This window comes from Urocitellus parryii, chromosome 8, assembly GCF_045843805.1.
Source record: "Urocitellus parryii isolate mUroPar1 chromosome 8, mUroPar1.hap1, whole genome shotgun sequence".
NCBI classification, from domain to species: domain Eukaryota; kingdom Metazoa; phylum Chordata; class Mammalia; order Rodentia; family Sciuridae; genus Urocitellus; species Urocitellus parryii.
Window position 1 is genome coordinate 145,099,273 of NC_135538.1, and position 18,261 is coordinate 145,117,533.

At 49.0% G+C, this 18,261-nt stretch overlaps 1 protein-coding gene across 1 annotated transcript in view; it reads left to right on the top strand.

Moving 5' to 3' along the window:
- Jarid2 (jumonji and AT-rich interaction domain containing 2) overlaps positions 1-18,261 on the top strand; it is a 218,842-nt gene that overhangs the window by 95,077 nt on the left and 105,504 nt on the right. The window contains exon 2 of the mRNA XM_026384570.2: positions 6,069-6,204. Within this exon, the coding sequence (XP_026240355.1) occupies positions 6,069-6,204 (136 nt within the window). The remainder of the gene's footprint in view (positions 1-6,068; positions 6,205-18,261) is intronic.

An 18,261-nucleotide genomic window follows, 5' to 3' on the forward strand; every position in this document is an offset into this window, starting at 1 on the left:
CAGATCCATGTTTCCATGTCAGGAGGTTGTCTTTGTGTCTGAGACCTGTGCCCTCAGTTGGAAGGGCATTTCCCCCTCAACATTTACTAGAGATTGAAAGAGCACTTGGTGTGTAGCACCTGCTTCCACCCCCTTGGCCTCTTTGTAAGCAGGTTGGAAGTGCTGGTGGGAGGGTCTGAATTTCAGTTTAAAATGAGGCATATCTCACACCTCTTCTGGTGTTCTGGACTTTGAGTTGTTGGTTGAAAGTTCCTTTGGAATTGTAAGCATCCTCCCACACATAGCCCACCCCACCCCATGAATTCTGTTTGCTGCAGAGGACCCAGTTGGCCAGTTTTCATGCATTGTCTCCCAGCAATGTTTTACCAGTGCCCTTGGTAGATGGCTGAAGGACCTGGCCACTCCACGTGTGATGCAGGAGTCTGTCAATGCAGTTTGCCCACAAGTTGTAGGAAATTAACTCTCTTCTGTGGACCCTGTTCCAATTATAAATAGTTGCAGCTGCTAGAAGTTAGGTTATTCAGAAATAGGCTTCCCTGTTGTTACTGATGGTTTTAAATCCTTGTTTTCACCTTCCTAACTCAAAATGGCCTGAAGTGGAAACCATGATAAAACCCTAGGCATGACCAAAGAGCAAAGGCAGGGAGTTGTGCAGGTCAGCAAGGATGGCCCTCCCTCTCCCCCCCGCCTGTTCTTTTGCTGGTCTCCAGCTAGACAAGACAAGGATTTTTTTTTTTAATTCCACCTGTGCAAATTAGTGGTTTTAATTGTTTTCACTTGTGAGGAGGCAGTGAGTTACACATTTCTTTTTAAATAATTTTTGAGTTTTGAAATTTCACCTCCTGGTTTTGTTTCTGTCTAGCTACATCTTTGGACAAGATTGAAACTCATGTCTTAAAAAAAAGGGCAGGGCGTGGGGTGGACACAAACCTAAAAGTTTCATGAATACTTTCTTTCTCATACCCTTTTTTTTTTTTTTTTTGCGGGGGGGGGGTGTTGGCGGGGTGAAGGTCATGCTGTGTTGCCCAGGCTGGCTGCAGATGCCTGGGCTCCAAGGACTGTCTTGCCTCGGTTGTGCCGCAGTGCCATGGGGGGAGGCTGCGCAGGAAAGCTGCACACTTTGTGGCCAGCAGTGAGTGCAGATGCTGCTGTCAGTCCAGGCACTGACTTCTCACAGACCTCCCCCATCACCGCACTGGGACGGCCCCTTTCCTTAGCCTGCGCCGCACACTGCACTCACCTGGACGTCCCTGTTCACTTGCACTAACATATGTTAGTCTAAGCAAACAGGAGGTTTTGACAGCTCATCTTTTTGAGGTGTTGTCTGTCACGGAGAACAGCTGTGACAGATGAGAACTCTTTGTTCAGTAAGAGTAGTATATCAGAACAATAATCCAGTTTTGAAAAGTGAGAATCCCATTTCTGCCTTGTCTTGCAATCTCTTGATTCCCTTTATACAACTTGGTTTGCATTCTCAGGCACACGTGGTTTTTTGGGGGGAGGGAGTGTTTATTTATCCTTAGTGCAGGAGTGGAGCATAGGGGAAATGTAGGGAGAGCCGTGCTACTTGTCAGTTGGTTCCTTTGTTGCACTGTGATGCACAGCATTCCCCCTCCTCATTTCCTACCCCGTAACCTCAAGAAACAAAAAGAGCATCTCCACAGAGGATCAAGCTTAGTGACATCCTAAGTCTATCTTCACCTTAGAATGTGTGGCTCCTGCTTCACACTGTCTTCAATCTGGGTGCTGAATTTTAGAGGGAAGTCAGGCCAGCTAAGTGGAAGGTGAGGGTGCCAGAGTGTCAGTCATCCAGGGGTGATTGGAAGGGTTTCACTTGTGCACTCTGGTCAGGGAAGGGAACAGGGAGGCCTCACCAGGGCGTATCAGCGCGGACCTCTTGGTTCTGCAGTCATAATGGCAGCAGCAGATGGGGTTTCCTGTCTTTTTTTTTTTTTTGGCCTGTATTCTGCTAAAAGTTAGAAATGGACAGAGGATGGTACAAGCAACTCCGAGATCTTGGTAAAATGCAGAGGCTGACCAGGTGTGGGCATGAATTTCTAGCAGTGCCAGGTGCTGGAGGTCAGGTGGCAAGACTAGGGAGTTATAAGACACTGGAAGGTAGAAGGCTGTTTTCATCTCTACCCTGGACTCTGAGCTGTTGTGAGGGGTCGAAATAGTGCGGTCTGCATATCCCCCCCCCCCCCAGCAGAAACCTATACAACTGTTACCATTTTGCTTCCTTGGGCGGTTGCTATTTTTTGATAAGAAATTGTCTAATCACTTCAAGGTTTGGCAGACATGTGGCCAAATAGAGGAAAACCCTCTTTTCCATTTCAAGGCTTTATGGCTGCGTCTTCTATATTGAGCTGGCCAGTAAACCACAATGGGCAGGCGCCTGGGCGTGTGGAGCACCCTCTCATTACTGCCTGGTCATATCCCAACTTACTCCATCTGCAGGGAGGCCGAGCCACGTTGCTGGACTTGGGAGAGACGGAAGAGTAGGAACGAGCCCATCCACATTGACATTGTGGTTGGGAGGCTGGGGAAGAGCAGCAGGGTACCAGCATTTTTTGAGGACTTGTCTGTACTTAGCAGAAGAGGCAGTGGCGGGCCCATATGCCCGTGTGGACTGTGAGATGACACTTTGTCTGGCAGGCAACCGGGTGGTTGAGGAGGGCGGTGGTGACTGGCGAGCGTGGGAGTTTCGTCTCAGCTTACTGCTGGGAACCAGAGGTGTAGCCAGGAGCTCTGGCATTAGTCACCCTGGGGAGCGTTTTATGGGGGAAGCAGTGGTTTAAGTCACGAAAATTGTGGTGAGCTCAGGCCCTTTGCTTAACACTCACTGCCTGTGGCATGAGGCTCGGTGCTGACAGGCAAGGATGGGTGAGGCTGAGCTTTGTAAAGTGTTTCTGTTTGCATGTTAGATTTGTTTTGGGGCCTAGGGATGGAACCTGGGGTTACGTGAGGGCTGTCATGGAGCCACATCCCTAGTCCAGCATCCTTAAGTTTCTAAGGAATCCCAAACATGTTTCAGGAGCTGGGATCCAGTGGTGACCCGGATCGAGTCGCCCCACCCTGTGCAGACGTTGCTTGAAGGCTTGGTGGCATAAAGCAGGGATTGAAAGGGGTTTAAAAGGAAGGCCCATGTTTAGAGTTTGTACTGTTCCGTTGGGACTCTTCCCTACAGCATTGGGCAGTGACACTAGGGAATGGCAGGTAGCCACAGCAGAGGGAGTGGTAAGTTGGAGAACTGCTCTGGGGTGTCCCCCATGTCCAGCATTCCACTAGGGAGCAGTGCAGGGTCAGGGTGACTCACCAGGACTCTGCAGCTGCAAAAGGGAGTGTCCTATTGAAGATTCTGAATTACTACCCACCTGTCAGTGTGTTACCCACCAGGTGTGTGTCTTGCTTCAGCGTTGAGGGAGATGACGAGTCTTGACGGGCAATGTAGATCACAAAAGAATGCAGTTTTTTTTTTTTTTAAAGAATCTGAACTCCCCTACCTCGCGTCATAGATTGCTTCTCCTGTATTTAAAGCACTTGGGTGTAACGAAGCAGCTGCTGCCAGTGGCCACACCTTCCGTGTTAGGCTGAGCATTTGGGGTAATTCTCTCCCCCCGAGCCTGAAGGCGGGATGAAGGCACCAACTACACAGGATGCAGTAAATCGCCGTGGGAGTTTTATGTGGAAAGCTATTTTGGGACCTTATAATTTATAAACTGTGTACGTATAGGAAATAATAGTTTATCATCTGGCGTCATTGTTTGTTGTGGAGATGCAGATGATGAGACCGGGGCCTGTTGGTGGCCCGGAATGCTGCCTCTCAGCCTTTGAGGGCACAGTGGCTGCAGAGAAGGTGGACTTCAGCCTCATGAGCGTTAACTCCTGCTGCAGTTAACACCATCGCTCAGCCCCAGCTAGTACTCTGGGGGAACTTCTTGCAAACCCAAGGCAGCTGCTGTAAAAATTAATTCAGATACCTCTTGCTTTCCGTGTGTGGCCTGGCCAGGTCATCAGCATTCGACTTGGGTTGTTTGGTTGGATCTCACAAATGGGGTCTGACCCGAGTGCTGCATTTTTCTGGTTTGTAATCGTGTGATGGTAAGGTCGATTGCACCTACTAGAACTTTAGGAATGATTGATTCCCAGTCTTGTTGGGTGACTCCCTCTCAGCCTTCCTGGCCAAGCCCTGAAGGCCATCCTGGTACGTGGATGTCCTGGCCCTGTCAGGAGGGTCACCAGGAAGACAGGATGTAGCATCTTTTTCCTCTGAAAATCTCCACTTGGCAGCCCTTCGGGAGCAAGCGACAGCCTAGCTAGGGGAAGGTGCAGGTGTTGGCTCTCTTCCTTCCTTGGGTCTGTCTTCCACTTATTATAAAAGATGCAGAGTTACTTTCCTTTTAGGAAATCCTTGAAGCTTAACCAGAGTGCATCCTAAGTTATAAAGGGCTTAAAAGTGTTTATGTGGTTGGATTTCTAGGCTGCAGTTTGTGTTCATGCAGGGTGCGGAAATTTGAAAGAGCTGGGAAAGACTTCAGATAATCCAGCCTTGAGATCTGTGGAGGTTTTGCTTGCATTCTGTGGCAGCGGTGAAAACGCAATTCTTTTGTACAACCTAGTCCATCAGTACCAGACCGCCCAAGAGCCAGAGTTCCCTGAGTTTTGCGCCTTGTGCTGGAGCAGAAGGAACCTGAATATCTCATATCCTTGTCTTACATGAACAATGAAAACATTAGTATTCTAGCTGAGAAAGTGCATACACTTCCCATTTCCAAATTTAATTTTTTTTTTTAAAGAGAGAGTGAGAGAGGAGAGAGAGAGAGAATTTTTAATATTTATTTTTTAGTTCTCGGTGGACACAACATCTTTGTTGGTATGTGGTGCTGAGGATCGAACCCGGGCCGCACGCATGCCAGGCGAGCGCGCTACCGCTTGAGCCACATCCCCAGCCCTCCAAATTTAATTGTTGTAGACTGCTTGTCTTTGAAGTAGATGTATGAATGGAAGCCCTTCTTAGATTGGCAGACAGTATGCAGAAATCCACAGGCCAGAACCTCTGAATTTTCTTTTCCTGAGGAATTGTTGCCTGAATATCTTAAACTTTCTTGCTGGATCCCTAAATTGGCTGTCTTCTAAAAGTCACTTAGGTTTGCAACTACTGTCCACCATTCCCAATCTCCCAGATCTTGCTGTCTCCAGTCCCTACTTCATCTCCCTCCCCTGACACCTGCAGTGCTTTTCAAATTCTTTATATCCTTACTGCTGGAATGTTCTCTGGGCTTACTGCCTGCAATCTGTTAATTCTTCTCCCAAGCACTTGCATGAGTCTGAATCTACAGACATAAGAAAACCCCACTTTGAAGCAAGACCTCGAGGCCTCTTGTTAATGTGCCATCATTCTTGGTGCTGGGTATTGAAGCTGGGGCCTCATGAGTACTGGGCAAGTGCTTCAGTACTGAACTACACCCAGCTCCATGTTGTTGTTTGAAAGTCGCCATCTCATCTGTACCCCAGTGGGATCCACTGCCATCTGTTTTCTCCTCGTTCCTTTGTGATTCATTGTGTTAAGAGGCCAGTGCAGAGCCAGTTCATGTCTTCTGATGGAGTTGTCAGGTTCTTGAAGGCAGTGCCTCTGTCTTGCAGTATTCTTTGAACTCCCAACACAGACAACCAAATTTCCTAAGGTGTGCTGCTGCCCGTATGGAATGCTGTGTATGGTCTGGAATTATCCAGTTGATCAAATTTCAGTATAACGGTTCTGTGCACCTCTGGCTTTGAGTGTAACAGCTCACTTCTCTGAACTTTGCTGGGAATATTACAGTATTAATAGTTAATTAATTTATTTGCTAGTGGGACACAGAGGGAAGGGAGATGATTCATATTTTTGACCTGGAGATCAGTTTGGGGCTGGTGCTAATTCTTTACGTTGGGATGGGACCCAAATCTCCAGCGCTGGGTCCTGGTCACATGGTATTTGTTTGGGATACAAATTTTAAAGTCTTGTGAATATTTGTTGGCTTGCTTGTTACTAACTCCTCTCCTTCCCTGTCTTTGCTATGTTTCCCCAGGATGACAGTGATGGGATTCCCTGGTCAGAAGAAAGGGTGGTACGCAAAGTCCTTTATTTGTCTCTGAAGGAGTTCAAGAATGCCCAGAAGCGCCAGCACGGGGAAGGCATTGCTGGGAGCCTGAAAGGGGTGAATGGTGAGTTGGTGCTCGCTGGAGTTGGACGTCACCTCTGCGCACAGCCTCGGTTCTGAATCGTGTTCTGGCAGCGTGGGTTTTGACTGAGGCTGAGCACCCCAGGGCAGTTGGTAGGCTGTGTGAGTATGTATTGTGGATATGCTGTTGGGTTTACAAGTTTGGACTTATGTCCCTTTATGCAGCGCAAGGTAGGATGGACAAGGTGCCTTCGTCTGTTTGTCGTAGCCTGTCTCGTAGCTGTTTCTAGGTTATCTTAGTACCCAAGTATGTGCACAGACCCTTGGATTTTCCTGAAGAGCTGTGCAGCCTTAGTTCTTACCGCATTTGTTTAAGGAAATATCCTAAATTTATTGCCGTCCCTGGGTGCAGTGGCCTGGAATCCCTGTGTTCCCGGAAGTGTCCTCTTCCTGCATAGACATCCAGCAGATCCCTGATACCTGGAAGGAAACTTGCTCCCTTCTGAATTTTTTATGAATCCCACTTTATCAGGATTCCTACGTGATTTTTTTTTTTTAAGTTGCACATGGGCACAATACTTTTATTTTTATGTGATGCTGAGGATCAAACCCGGTGCCTCACACATAGCAAGAAAGCGCTCCACCACTGAACTACAACCCTAGCCCCAGGATTCCTATGATTTTGATGAGCTCATCTGAAAACAGGACAGACATTTGCCTCATGTTTGTGCTTCAGAGATAAACCATAGTCTCCTGTGCATGAATTTATAGATAATGTCTGAATAGTCTGAGCTCCATTTTGTCCTTGGTCATGGGCAAGGAGAGGGGGAAATTCTGTTTCTTTTTTCTTTAACCTTTGGTTCTGGTCATGGGAAAGGCATCACACGTGGGGTGCTTGACGGAAGTTCACTTGTGGGTTCCAATGTCTTTCTTGCCTGCTTCTCTTGTAGGTGAGTTTTCTGGCAGTGTTTTTAGACGGGGCCTGTTGGCCGACCTGCTTCTGGAGTTCACTCAGGTTGCTTTACTCTTTTTTGGTACTAGGGATTGAACCCAAGGGGTGCTTCATTACTGAGCCACATCCCCAGCCCCTTTTTGAGTCTGGCTCTTGCTACATGACTTAGGGCCTCACTAAGTTGCTAAAGCTGGTCCTGAACTTGCTGCCTCCTGCTTCAACCTCTGGAGTTGATGGGAGAACGTGCATGTGCCACCTCGTTTGCTTCGCTCTTAATTCAGTGTTCTTCCATGATTGCCTGGCTTGAAAGACCTCTCCGCCCTGGGTTTTCTTCCTTATGTAATGTGACGGGCTTTTGAAGGTCGACCATGCTGGCTGCAGCCACTCTGCCATGTGTGTTACATGCTCTTCCCCTGTCCGCCAGTCATCTGAGCCAGTGAGTATGGGAAAGGCCCATACACAAAGCAGAATAAGTTTCAGAATCCTTTGCTATAAGCATACAATTTGGGCCACCATATTGAATTTTCCTAAAGGGACCTTTTTTGTGTGGTCTCCTGTAGATGGCAGCCCTCTCCATTCCTCACCTGTAACATACTAATCTCTAAGCCTGTGGCTGTTGGGAACACCTAGTGTAATAGTTTCTTGCTGTTGCTTCACATTGCACACACCATTCTGCCTTGTTAGATTTTTGGGAGGCTGAAGGTGGGGTGATTGTGGTAGGTTCACTGAGTTCCAGAGCACTAGCTGCTGAGGTTTTCTGTCTATCTCACAGTATGTGAAGATGTGCCTCCCTCCTACCCCTCAGGAGGGTGATGCCTTAGTGCCTCTTCAAATTGGACAGTGAAAGAGCAGCCCCTCCCTTCTTACCTGGGAGGCACCAGGTGTTAGGAGAAAGTAGCCAGTTATCCAGGAGTTAGTAATAGTGGAATCTGAGCGAGCAAAAACTTACTCACTGGGGAAGCAGCCTGTGCTACTTGCCAGTTGGCCAAATTTAGCTTTGACTTTGTTTGGGGGCTTGATGAGACTGGAAGAAATTCTAAGAAAAGTTGGGGAACAGATCTCAATTGGGATCACAGACTTTTGTTCCTGAACTGCCTTCATGGCAAGAGGTTGGAGTTTGTCATGTTGTTTACTTTTCACCCTGATAAGAATTGCTTGTTTTAAAAACAAAAACACAGTTGCTGAAGCATGGGCTGCTGGTGGGATGGCTGTGAGTGTTTTCTGGTTTGTGTAGGTGTCTGTGCAGGCAGCTTCCCAAGGACACTTTTTGGCGAGGGAGGGTTACTGTGCATATCCGATTCCTGTAGCCATTCATGGTTGCTTTAAACTGAAGAATCTTGAACTTCCTTCAGAAGCTAAGAATCTTAAATAAGGCAGCTATTTGTGGAAATACACCTTCTTTGGTAGAGTTATTAGGATGCAGGGATGCAGGATGGGCACTGTGGAACACCCTCTTCTGTGGGTGCCCTTATCTGCTGTGTGTTTTGGATCCCAACAATGCTGAAGCACCAGGCTTTTGAGGGCTGGGAAGTGTGGGCGCAAGGTGAATGGTGGTTCCAGGCTGTGAGTTTGGATGGTGCTGGTGGCCCCCATGTGTACCCCCATCCCATAGGAAAAGCCTAGTCCTAAAGGTCGCATGGAGTCAGATCGTTCCTCATGGGGGAGAGGAAAGCAACAGCGATGAAGTCATGCAAGGTGTAAGGGTTTGGTTTAAAGAGTTGGAGTTAGTTAGCCCCCTTCAGATTCCTTTTCAAAGATTAAAACGATTCCATTGGTCCAGCTTGCCAAGAAATGTGGCAGGGGGAAAGGCAGGGCTGTCCCTGGGAGGTGACTCCCAGCTTAAAGTGCATTCCTAGGTGAGAGTCAGAGCTGGGTTGGTGCTGGCGGCCTTGGCCTCCATTCCTGCCTGTTCAGGCTTTTTAATGTGGAACTTCAGGCCGTGCTGGGCCACCGAGAGCCCTGGCATTTTTGTGTCTAATCTGAATAAAGTGGCCTTGTGAATGTTGTATGTAGTAGTGACATTCATTTCTCAAGCCACACAGGTATTTTTTCACAGCAGCAGAATTGGAACTGTGACAGCCCAAGCCTTTGAGTCTGTGTGCAGTTTACAACACAGAACCAGTGGAGTGACGCTGAGTTTTAGAACAAGGTGCATTATTCTTTTTACCCTGTTCCTCTCGCCCCCTCAAAAAAAAAAAACTTAAAAAGATGTTTCTGGACTATTGGTTCCTGGAAAAATTAAGGCTTTCTATTATTTTGCTTAACAATGGCATGGTCATAATTTTTACCTCATTTGAAAACAAATTGCTGGGCTGGGGATGTGGCTCAAGAGGTAGCGCGCTCGCCTGGCATGCTTGCGGCCTGGGTTCGATCCTCAGCACCACATACAAACTGCCGAAAACTAAAAGAAAAAATAAATAAATAAAATAAAAATTCTCTCTCTAAAGAAAAATAAAATTAAAAAACAAACAAACAAACAAATTGCCACCCCCTCTGCTCCATCGCTGGCATACTGGTCTGATGAGCCAGCAGCCCTTTGCCCTTACAGTTTTTCAGAGGGCATTGGGTGTCTGGAGTCTGTTAATGGCCAACACACAGTGCAGCTTGTATCTGCGCGGCTGGGCTCGGCCTTCCCGTTTCTGCAGGCCTGGTGGAGTAGTAATAGCCCTGGCAGATGCTAGATAGTAGAGGGATCTCATTTTTTATGTCATAAAATCCATGCTTGCCATCAGTCTTGCTTTGGTGCTTCTGAGCTGACAAGGAATGATATTTGTGCCTTAGTACAAGTAGCAAATGGGAGTCTTGAACAGCCTCCTGGGTTGTCTGCAGAATTCGAAGCCATTATTGCAGCTCCTTGGCTATTGCTAGGCTTAGGGGCGAGGCGGTACCAAGATTTGCTGATTGTGGGCCTTCTGTCTACTTCCTGCTGTAGATAATGCCACTTTTTTCCGACTGTAATAAAAGACAAAAGCTTTGGAAAGGACTGGCAGAGGCTGAGACCTTGGCCACTCTTTGAGGGCCCTTGGCCCGCAGGGGCTGAAATTAGGGACATTTAAATAATAACATGCTACACAAATAATGAGCATGCATAATTACACAGTACGAGAGGGGAGCTATTAGCTGTATTTGAATTTCATTTGCTTCCTATAAATGTCATCTCAGATCAGCCAGCCCTTCGGCCAGTGGAACAGTGTTCAGTGGATTTAAGAGGACTTGGATCCTTTTGTTCAGAGTCTCATCCAGGCAGGAGTTGTGGTAGCTAACCTGTGTTGTTCTTGCCGTTTACCGGTTTTTGTTCTAGTGCTTTAGCTGTATCCTACTCATTTAATTGGAACAAACCCTGCAGATGAGGAATCTATACAGCAAGAGCCGATTAGTTAGCAGTGTGGCTCTGCAGCCAGGAACTGGCAGAGCGAGGATGCAAACCCAGCTTCCTGGATTAGAGCTCCCACGTGTTTAATCACCACTGAGATAAATAGAAGCAATTTTGGAACCTTTTATAAAGACGGGATTCCAAAAACAAGAATTTGTAGGAGGACTTTAAAAAAAAATAGCAGTTTCTTTTGAAGGAGATAAGTGACATTGTTCATTGGGAAAAAGACCTCAGGAAGCAGTGTTAAGTATTTATTAGAGTGGGCTTGTTTCTGGGCCATATTATAGCTTGTAATGGAATTGATAGAGGGGATCAGAAAATCGCATTCCTCATTTTTTACCCTCCCCACTCTTCACAGGCACATGGAAGTGTTATTTCTTTCCCTTTCTTCACCTGGGAATTTGTATGTTTCATATGGTTGTCGATCTGCAGAATGGAAATCAGGAGGGGCCTTGGACTTTTTGGCAGCTGCTGCCAATTGGAGGAGCTGAGGACCAATGTTGGAAGTGGGGCTCCAGGGGGACTGTTCTCTGAACCTGGGGAGGGGGGGAAGTCATGAGATTTTGGATTCCTTTCCAAATCATGCAGTGTTTCTTGGGTTCACCTCTTTAAAGTTTATTTTTCACCAGATGCTCATGACCCATAAGTCAGAACCAAAAAGGACGTATTGTCTGGTTAGGGGGCATTTTGTTCCTGGAGCCGGTTGGCAGTGTGGTGCATGGCTACCTGTCTTCAGCCAAGGGTCAACTCTCCCTTCTGCCTTTCCTGGTAACTTCCAGGTCCAGCTGTTTGAAAGGTGGTCTCTGTTTGAACAGGAAGTACCTTTTCCTTTCCCTGCAGATCCCAGAGTGGATGGTGTGTGTACCAAGGTGGCTGCCATCCTCCGTAGGCCGTGGGGGCACCTGCAGCTGCAGCTTGGCTACTTGGTGGAGGTACCTCTCCTGGTGTCCCCTGATGTGTGAGACATATTCAGTCAGCAGGAAGTCAGCTGACTGGAAGGAAGGGAGGATTCACTTTGTTGGAAACAACTCAAACTTATCCTTTGTTAAGGCTGAATCCCTTTCCTGTGGTAACAGTTTATAACTAAGTAGATGGGGCATTTCTGGATAGAACTTGCATTTGCTAAGGTCAAGTTGCTTATTTTGGAGGAGTCCTGATAACCTCATTTTGTCTTAAGATATCATTATGTGATAACACCGTGATGTGTCAACAAGGAAAAACTACCAGTTATGAGTGTGTGCCATCTTAATGGTGAGATGTTTTCCTAATTTCAGAGGTTGACATTTTAACATGAGAAAAATATGTGTGACTTACAATAAGTGAAGCAGGAACAATCATTTAAAATCAAACAGAGGAGTGGGTGTGTTTGCACAGTGACTTGGGAGGCTGAGGCAGGAGGATTGCAAGTTCAAGACCAGTCTCAGCCTGTCTTAAATGAATAAAGGGCTGGGGGCGTGCCTCAGTGGTTGAGCATCCCTGGGTCTAACACCCGCCCTCCCTACCAAACCAAACCAAACCAAACACGCCCAGAGGTATGTGTATGTTCTGGATGGAGTCCAGCAGGGAGTGAGTGGGGACAAAGGCCCATTAGAGAGCTACCAGGAAAAGCTGTCAGAGGTATGGGAGCTTTCCTGAGCAGAGGGCGTTAGTGACAGACTTTGAGAACAGGAAATAGACGTTGGTCCAGTGGACAGGGGTTTGTAGTGGCAGGTTTCTGTGGTGGGCATGTGCAGTGGTCTGGCATCAAGGGAGTGGTGTGCAAAATGAAGGATTGTTGGAGCAGGAATGATCTTTTCAGAGGTGTGAGGTCACACTCCTTTTTACATGGGGATGGTACATGGTGAGCAGCTTCCTTAGAAGGAGTGGAACATGGGGAAGACAGATTGGAACAAAAAATCCAATTAAAATGACAGGCCACCATGCATGGCTGCTGGCACACACCTCATGGATGGCGGTGCCCATGGAGGTGGCTGGCTTCCCTTCTGGTCATGTGCTCAGACCCAGTGGCCCTAGATCTCAGTGCATCTGTAAGCACAGTTCCACCTTCCTGCTGATGTCATTTTCAGTGTCTTGGACTGCTTCAGTAGAAGGGATGCACCCACCACCTGGAGAGTAGCGTCCCTCATGGTGGAGTTCCCGGGTGGGGACGAGGTTGGGCCTGTGTGGGCCTGAGTTCAGTCCTGGGCCTGCAGTGCCTGCCGAAGGCAGGAGACTGGAAGTCAGTGGTTCTGGGAAGCCAGGGTTCCTGCTGGACAGGGCTTTCTGTCTCCAGGCAGCCTCTCCCTTTGTGCGCTGAATAGTTCCACTCCCCTCTGCATGTATCACCCTGGAGATTGTCGTTCCTTTCTTCACCATTGGCGCCTTTCCCCAACAGGGCTGCTTCTCCCAAAAGAACACAAACCTTCCCTCTGACCTCATGCTACCTTACCCCTTCCCTGCCTAACGTTTCCTAAGTGGTCTGTCTGTGTGGGATACTGATGTCCGCATCTTTAGTCTTCTCCTCCTGTTATCTTTCGAATTGCTGTAGCCAGGCCACTTACTAAGACCTTAATGTGTGTGGGCAGCGTTTGCCCGGGTTGCACCACACCTTGATGTCCAGACCAAGTTTCCCTCCCTGCGGGGTTCAGCTGCCCATCCAGCTGCCGTTAACAGGATTGAACATCGCCCAGACTCCAGCCAAGAGTCCCGCCTTGCGGGCCCACCTGCCTGTCTTCTGTATTTTCTTCCCAGGTGTCTCAGGGCCGCTTGTCTACTGCCTCCCCTGCTCCCTCCCACCTGTCTCCACCCCCACTCCCGCCCGGTCCATTCTGTTCAGCCCACCAGACCTGCTGTTCGTGTTGCCATGGTGACCTCTACTCTGTGCGGTCACTGTGGCCTTCTCATGCCTTCTCATGCCTTCTCAGCTGTGGCCTCAGTGTCCTCCTCCGCCCCCCAAAGCTCCCAAGCATCGTACTTTAACATTCTAAATTGGTCCAGCTCCTGCCCTGACTCTGGAGCCCCTCTCCTAACATGACAGGAATGCCGCCTCACCGTGCCACCCAGGTGGCCCTGTGTTCCTCTGGCCTCGCCGTGCCACGCCTGTTCTGGCTTCTTGCTATTCCAGATATGCCAGTGTGTCCTCATTAGCTCCCGCCGACCCTTTCCCCTAGACTTCTCTCCCTCCCTCGTGGAACTCTGCGACTTCGATTTCAGGTTCCCGGTCAAATTTCCTTCCTGAACATTCCTCCTTGAGCCACTTGGTGAAAGTGACCCCCCTTCCCCCACACACCTTCTAGCACTTTCACTCTTCACCTTGCGCATCTTTCTGGGAAGGGCCTGTGTGCTGAGGCTGTGAGTCCTGCCAGGAGGGCTGCTTTGGTAGGCCACGGTGAAGCTGGTGTGGGGCAGAGAGCACACGGCTCCGCAGCCCTGTCCCCACCACCTTCCCAGGCAGCAGACTCTGCCAACGGAGGCTCTGCACTTCATTTTGGTCATGTTCATGTCTGGATACCCAGCGGGGGTCCCCAGTTTTATTTTCTTTGTCACCACTGGGCATGTGGCCTTGCAATTGTGATAGCAAAGATTCTTAGAACGTGATCACTTTGTCTCCCACTGAACCACATTTGTTGAACGTTGAAGTAGAAGGTATGTTGCCTGGTGGTTTAAATTACAGTTGACCTTTAAGTAACTAAAAGTGAGTTAGTTACCTCTTCTAATTCCCCCAACTTTAGTCTCATAACACAACAGGTACTTTACTAACATAGTTTTCTAGGTTAATTGAAGGAGCCCTGTGTCAAGCAGCTTCCCCACGCCCCCTTGCTGGGTCAGGTCAGGGTTCACAGCCCAGAGTCAGTCTCCGTATCTTGCTGGGTATTTAATGGAGGAACCCCCCACCCGTCATTGTAACTGTTGGAGGGGTCCTGACAAGTGCATCAGTGTGTCAGTGGAGATGAAGTGCTGCTCTATCACCAAAGAAGACTGCGTCTGCCATCAGTTCATGTCCTCAGAGTATGTACTTGAGATTTTTGAACACGACTGTCCCTCTTTTTTTGGGGGGGGGTGGTTCTGGGGATTGAACTTGGGGTACTTGATAACTGAGTTACATCCCCATCCCTATTTCTAATTTTATTTAGAGACTGGGCCTCGCTGAGTTGCTTAGCACCTTGGTTTTGCTGAGGCTGTCTTTGAACTCATGATCCTCCTGCCTCAGCCTCCCGAGCTGCTGGGATTACAGACGTAATCCACCTGGCTGGCTGTCCCTCTTGGAGGAGCTTTTTCGATGACACGTGTGTTGGCAGCGTATGCCCGGGTTGCACCACACAGTTGAGTGTTGAGGGCTATGTGTGCTACAAGGCCAGGTATGTCGTCTCTCCTGTAGCTGCTTCCTGGGCATTGAGCCGTGATGCAGTACAGCCCGCACAGTTAGACGTGGCATGCCACGTGGTTTGGAGTGGTTGTTAAGGTCCAGAGCGGTGGGCTTGGGACAGCCTGGGTTCCGGATCCTCCCACCTACTGCTGTTCTGTGGTCGTGCATTAGCCAGCACTGTTGTTAGCTTGTGAACGTGGGGAACACTTAGCGTGGGTGTACTTGAAAAATTTCTGAATTGGGGTCTTAGAATTTGCTTTCCCCCAAGGACACTGTAAAGGGACATCCATCCATAGGTCTTGCACCTTGCCTGGCTAATTCATGTGTTTTCTGTTGGATTCCTGTCGGGTCTGGGATTGGCCTCTTGGTCCTAAGGATGCAGGGATGAGTGGAGCAGTGTGAGAGGGTTGCTAATGATTTTCTTGTGGCTGGGTTGAAGTATGCGTTAGCCAGCCTGGATCACCACGACAAATTCCAAGACAAAGTGTGGTGACTTAAACAACAGGAATTTAGTTCTCAGTTTGGGAGGCTTTAGCTCCAAGCCAGCAAGCCTGTATGGCATGTCTTCCTCTTCCTTCAATCCCTGCAGACCCTGTCCCCGTGACCTCATTTAACTCCCAGCTCTTCTGCATGGGCCCTTCCTCTAAATAACCATCACAAAAAGTAGAATTAGACCAGTGGGGCTTGGAGATGGTAACAGTTTTATTTCATTTCACATTTAGATGAAATTAATTTCCATGTTAACCTGAGTTGTTTTCTCTGGGCTCATGTGGTCTGGGAACTTTTCCCTTGTGAGTCAAGAAACCTTCCTCTACGGTGGACAGAGTTAAACTTGGACATTGCTTACTGAGTGCCTGTGTTTGTGAAGCTGTGGGGATTAGCCAGTCCCCTAGAGACACAGTCAGATGCAAGAAGAGCAGGCATAGAGGCAGGATAGCCAAAGATCTGAAGGGGCCCAGGGCTTGCCAGCACTTGATGAGTGAGGTGTGTTTGGAAGGAACTTTCTATAGTCTGAGGGGATTTGAGGGCAAGTGACAGTTTTGTTTGGGACCTCAGAGGCTGAGTGAGTCCTTTTTGTCATAGAGAGATGCCTCTCATTTGCCCGGGTGTCTGCAGGCCTGGGTAAGGAAGGGGAGATTTCCATTATCGCACGCAGAAAGGGCAAAGCCCCTGTGGGGTCACCAGATAGGCCTGCGACCAGCCAGCGGTGACCTGCTTATGAACAGGATTTGCTTATCTGTGTTCACTCTAGTAAAATGATGATGCGGCCCACCAGAGAAAGGCCTCATGTGTTTTTTAGGTCTGACCCATTTCATGCTTTGAACTCTGTGATGTGTGTATTGATGGGGCTTTAATTACCTTCAGAATTGCCACAATGGAGTCGTGCCGTTCTGCTGTGCTGGTGAATTTCTGGGATCCCATTTCCCTCACATTCAGAGGGCCGTTTACTTAGCTTTTGGAAATACCCTGTTATTACTGGACCACATTAAATGTTTAGAGTCCTGTATGGTGTATCTTTAAAGCCAGCAGAGTGATTACTAGATAGGCTTTTTGGAAATTACCCTTCAGTCCAGAAATCCCTTAATTTACAGTTTATTTCTTAATCTCACCTGCTGCCAAGTCTCTTCTGTCCCCCCAGCTATTTCTGTAGTCTTGGGATGTGCCTGCGGATTCCCACATGGAGCTTTTTCATACCTTCCTTCCCAGAGACCATAAAGCTACTGAGCCCCTCTTGAGGAGTGGCAGGGTGAGGCGGGGAGCAGGACCTGGACTCCAGCCTCAGGCCTGCCCCAGGGAGAGCCCTGGACAGCACAGCCCGGCTACTGTACCCTCCGCTTCCTGCAGCCTAGGGAGTGCTAGTTCCGTAGCTTCCCACCCTGTCCTTTCCCTACACTGTCCCCTGATCCGTTCCTGGTGTTCTTGTCACTCACAATTTGGATCTAATTGCTGATTTGGCTCTTTGAAGGGAGAACAAGGTCTTTACTTGGGAATCACGTACTCTGTCGCTTCTGGCCCTCCTTCCTTGTGGTGGGGGTTTTCTCCAGGGGGTCCTCTGTGTTAAGAGTGGCATCTTGCCTCCCGCTGCAGTGAATCTGGGGGTAGAGAGCTCCTCCCGCATGCTTGAGGCCCCATTCCTCGCACTGCCAAAAACAATGGATGGTGGTGATTCTAGAAGGTCTTCAGACCCTCTTTAGATGGGATTAGGGAAGACACTACGCCAGTGGACATAACTTCTGGTCCATCCTGTTGGACCTCTGGGGGCCAGTACGGCAGATTTGTCCCTGATGTGAGTTGCCTGGCTGTTTCCCAGTGGCTTTACCCTATTCTCACCTTCAGACTATTTTGGTTCCAGTGTCATTTGAAAAGGACATTTCCAGTTTGCGCAGTTGGAAAGTGTTTTAAAGGGTGAGCTGGAAGGCTCTCAGCTGGCACTTTCTGAATCCCTCTGAGGAAACTGTTGGCACTCTCTCCACCCTGTGCCAGAACCCTCCTTATAAATGGAGAAGCCGAAGTCACAAAGACATGCACGGGGTGAGGCTGGACCCGGGGGAATTGACAGTGTCTGTGTGTCGCCCTCGCCCTCTCCTCCCCAGTTCCAAGAGCCCTTTGGGTCCGCTTCCTGCCACTGAACATGGACGTACTGAATGACGATCATAACATCCCGCCTGCTCCCTCAACTAGAAAGCCTTTATCCAAATAATAGGCACGTAGGTTTTATTTTTCATCCTTAAAGCACTATTTCAACAGGTGTTTCACCTTCTGATAGGGACAAGTGGGCGACCAGCAACATCCTCTCCTCCTTTTCAGGGGCAGGGTGCTGTGACAAGGGCAGCAGGGAGGGGGCGGGACCTGTTGCCCTGTTTGTCACTGTCTCTCGCCTGAGTTGCTGTGTGGGAATGTACCACGGGGCCTGAGGTTTCCATCTTCCTCCGCTGTCTGTTGGCAGAACCTGCAGCCACCTCCACCAGGGCTGGAGAAGGCTGTAGGCGTAGGAAGCCACCCAAGGGAGAGTGCCACCCCCCCGCCACCCCTCCTTACACCACTGCACACCACACACCCAGGCCAAGCCAAGGTGTCCTCTCTATCTTGTCCATCCTGGGCTGCCCCCATTTGGGGCTGCTAGCCCTCTGGGGTCTCAGGTGGAAAAATTCCAAGGGAGTGGGTGAATATTGCCATCAAGTGGCTGCTCCCGGTAGTGGATGGAGCATGCCGAGGCTGTTTCTTGGCCCCTCTGCACAACAGCCAAGCCCCAGAGTACTTTGTGTCTAGGGGATTGCTTAGTCAGTCTTTGGGTGGATGGGGGTTCAGAAAGCATTGGTGTGGCCACACACTGCACTTTCTCAGGGGGATGGATTATAGGTAACTGAAGGCAGGCTCAGCTGGAGCTGTCTGAGCCCAGGGCCCCAGAGCTGTGCATATAGCATCTAGA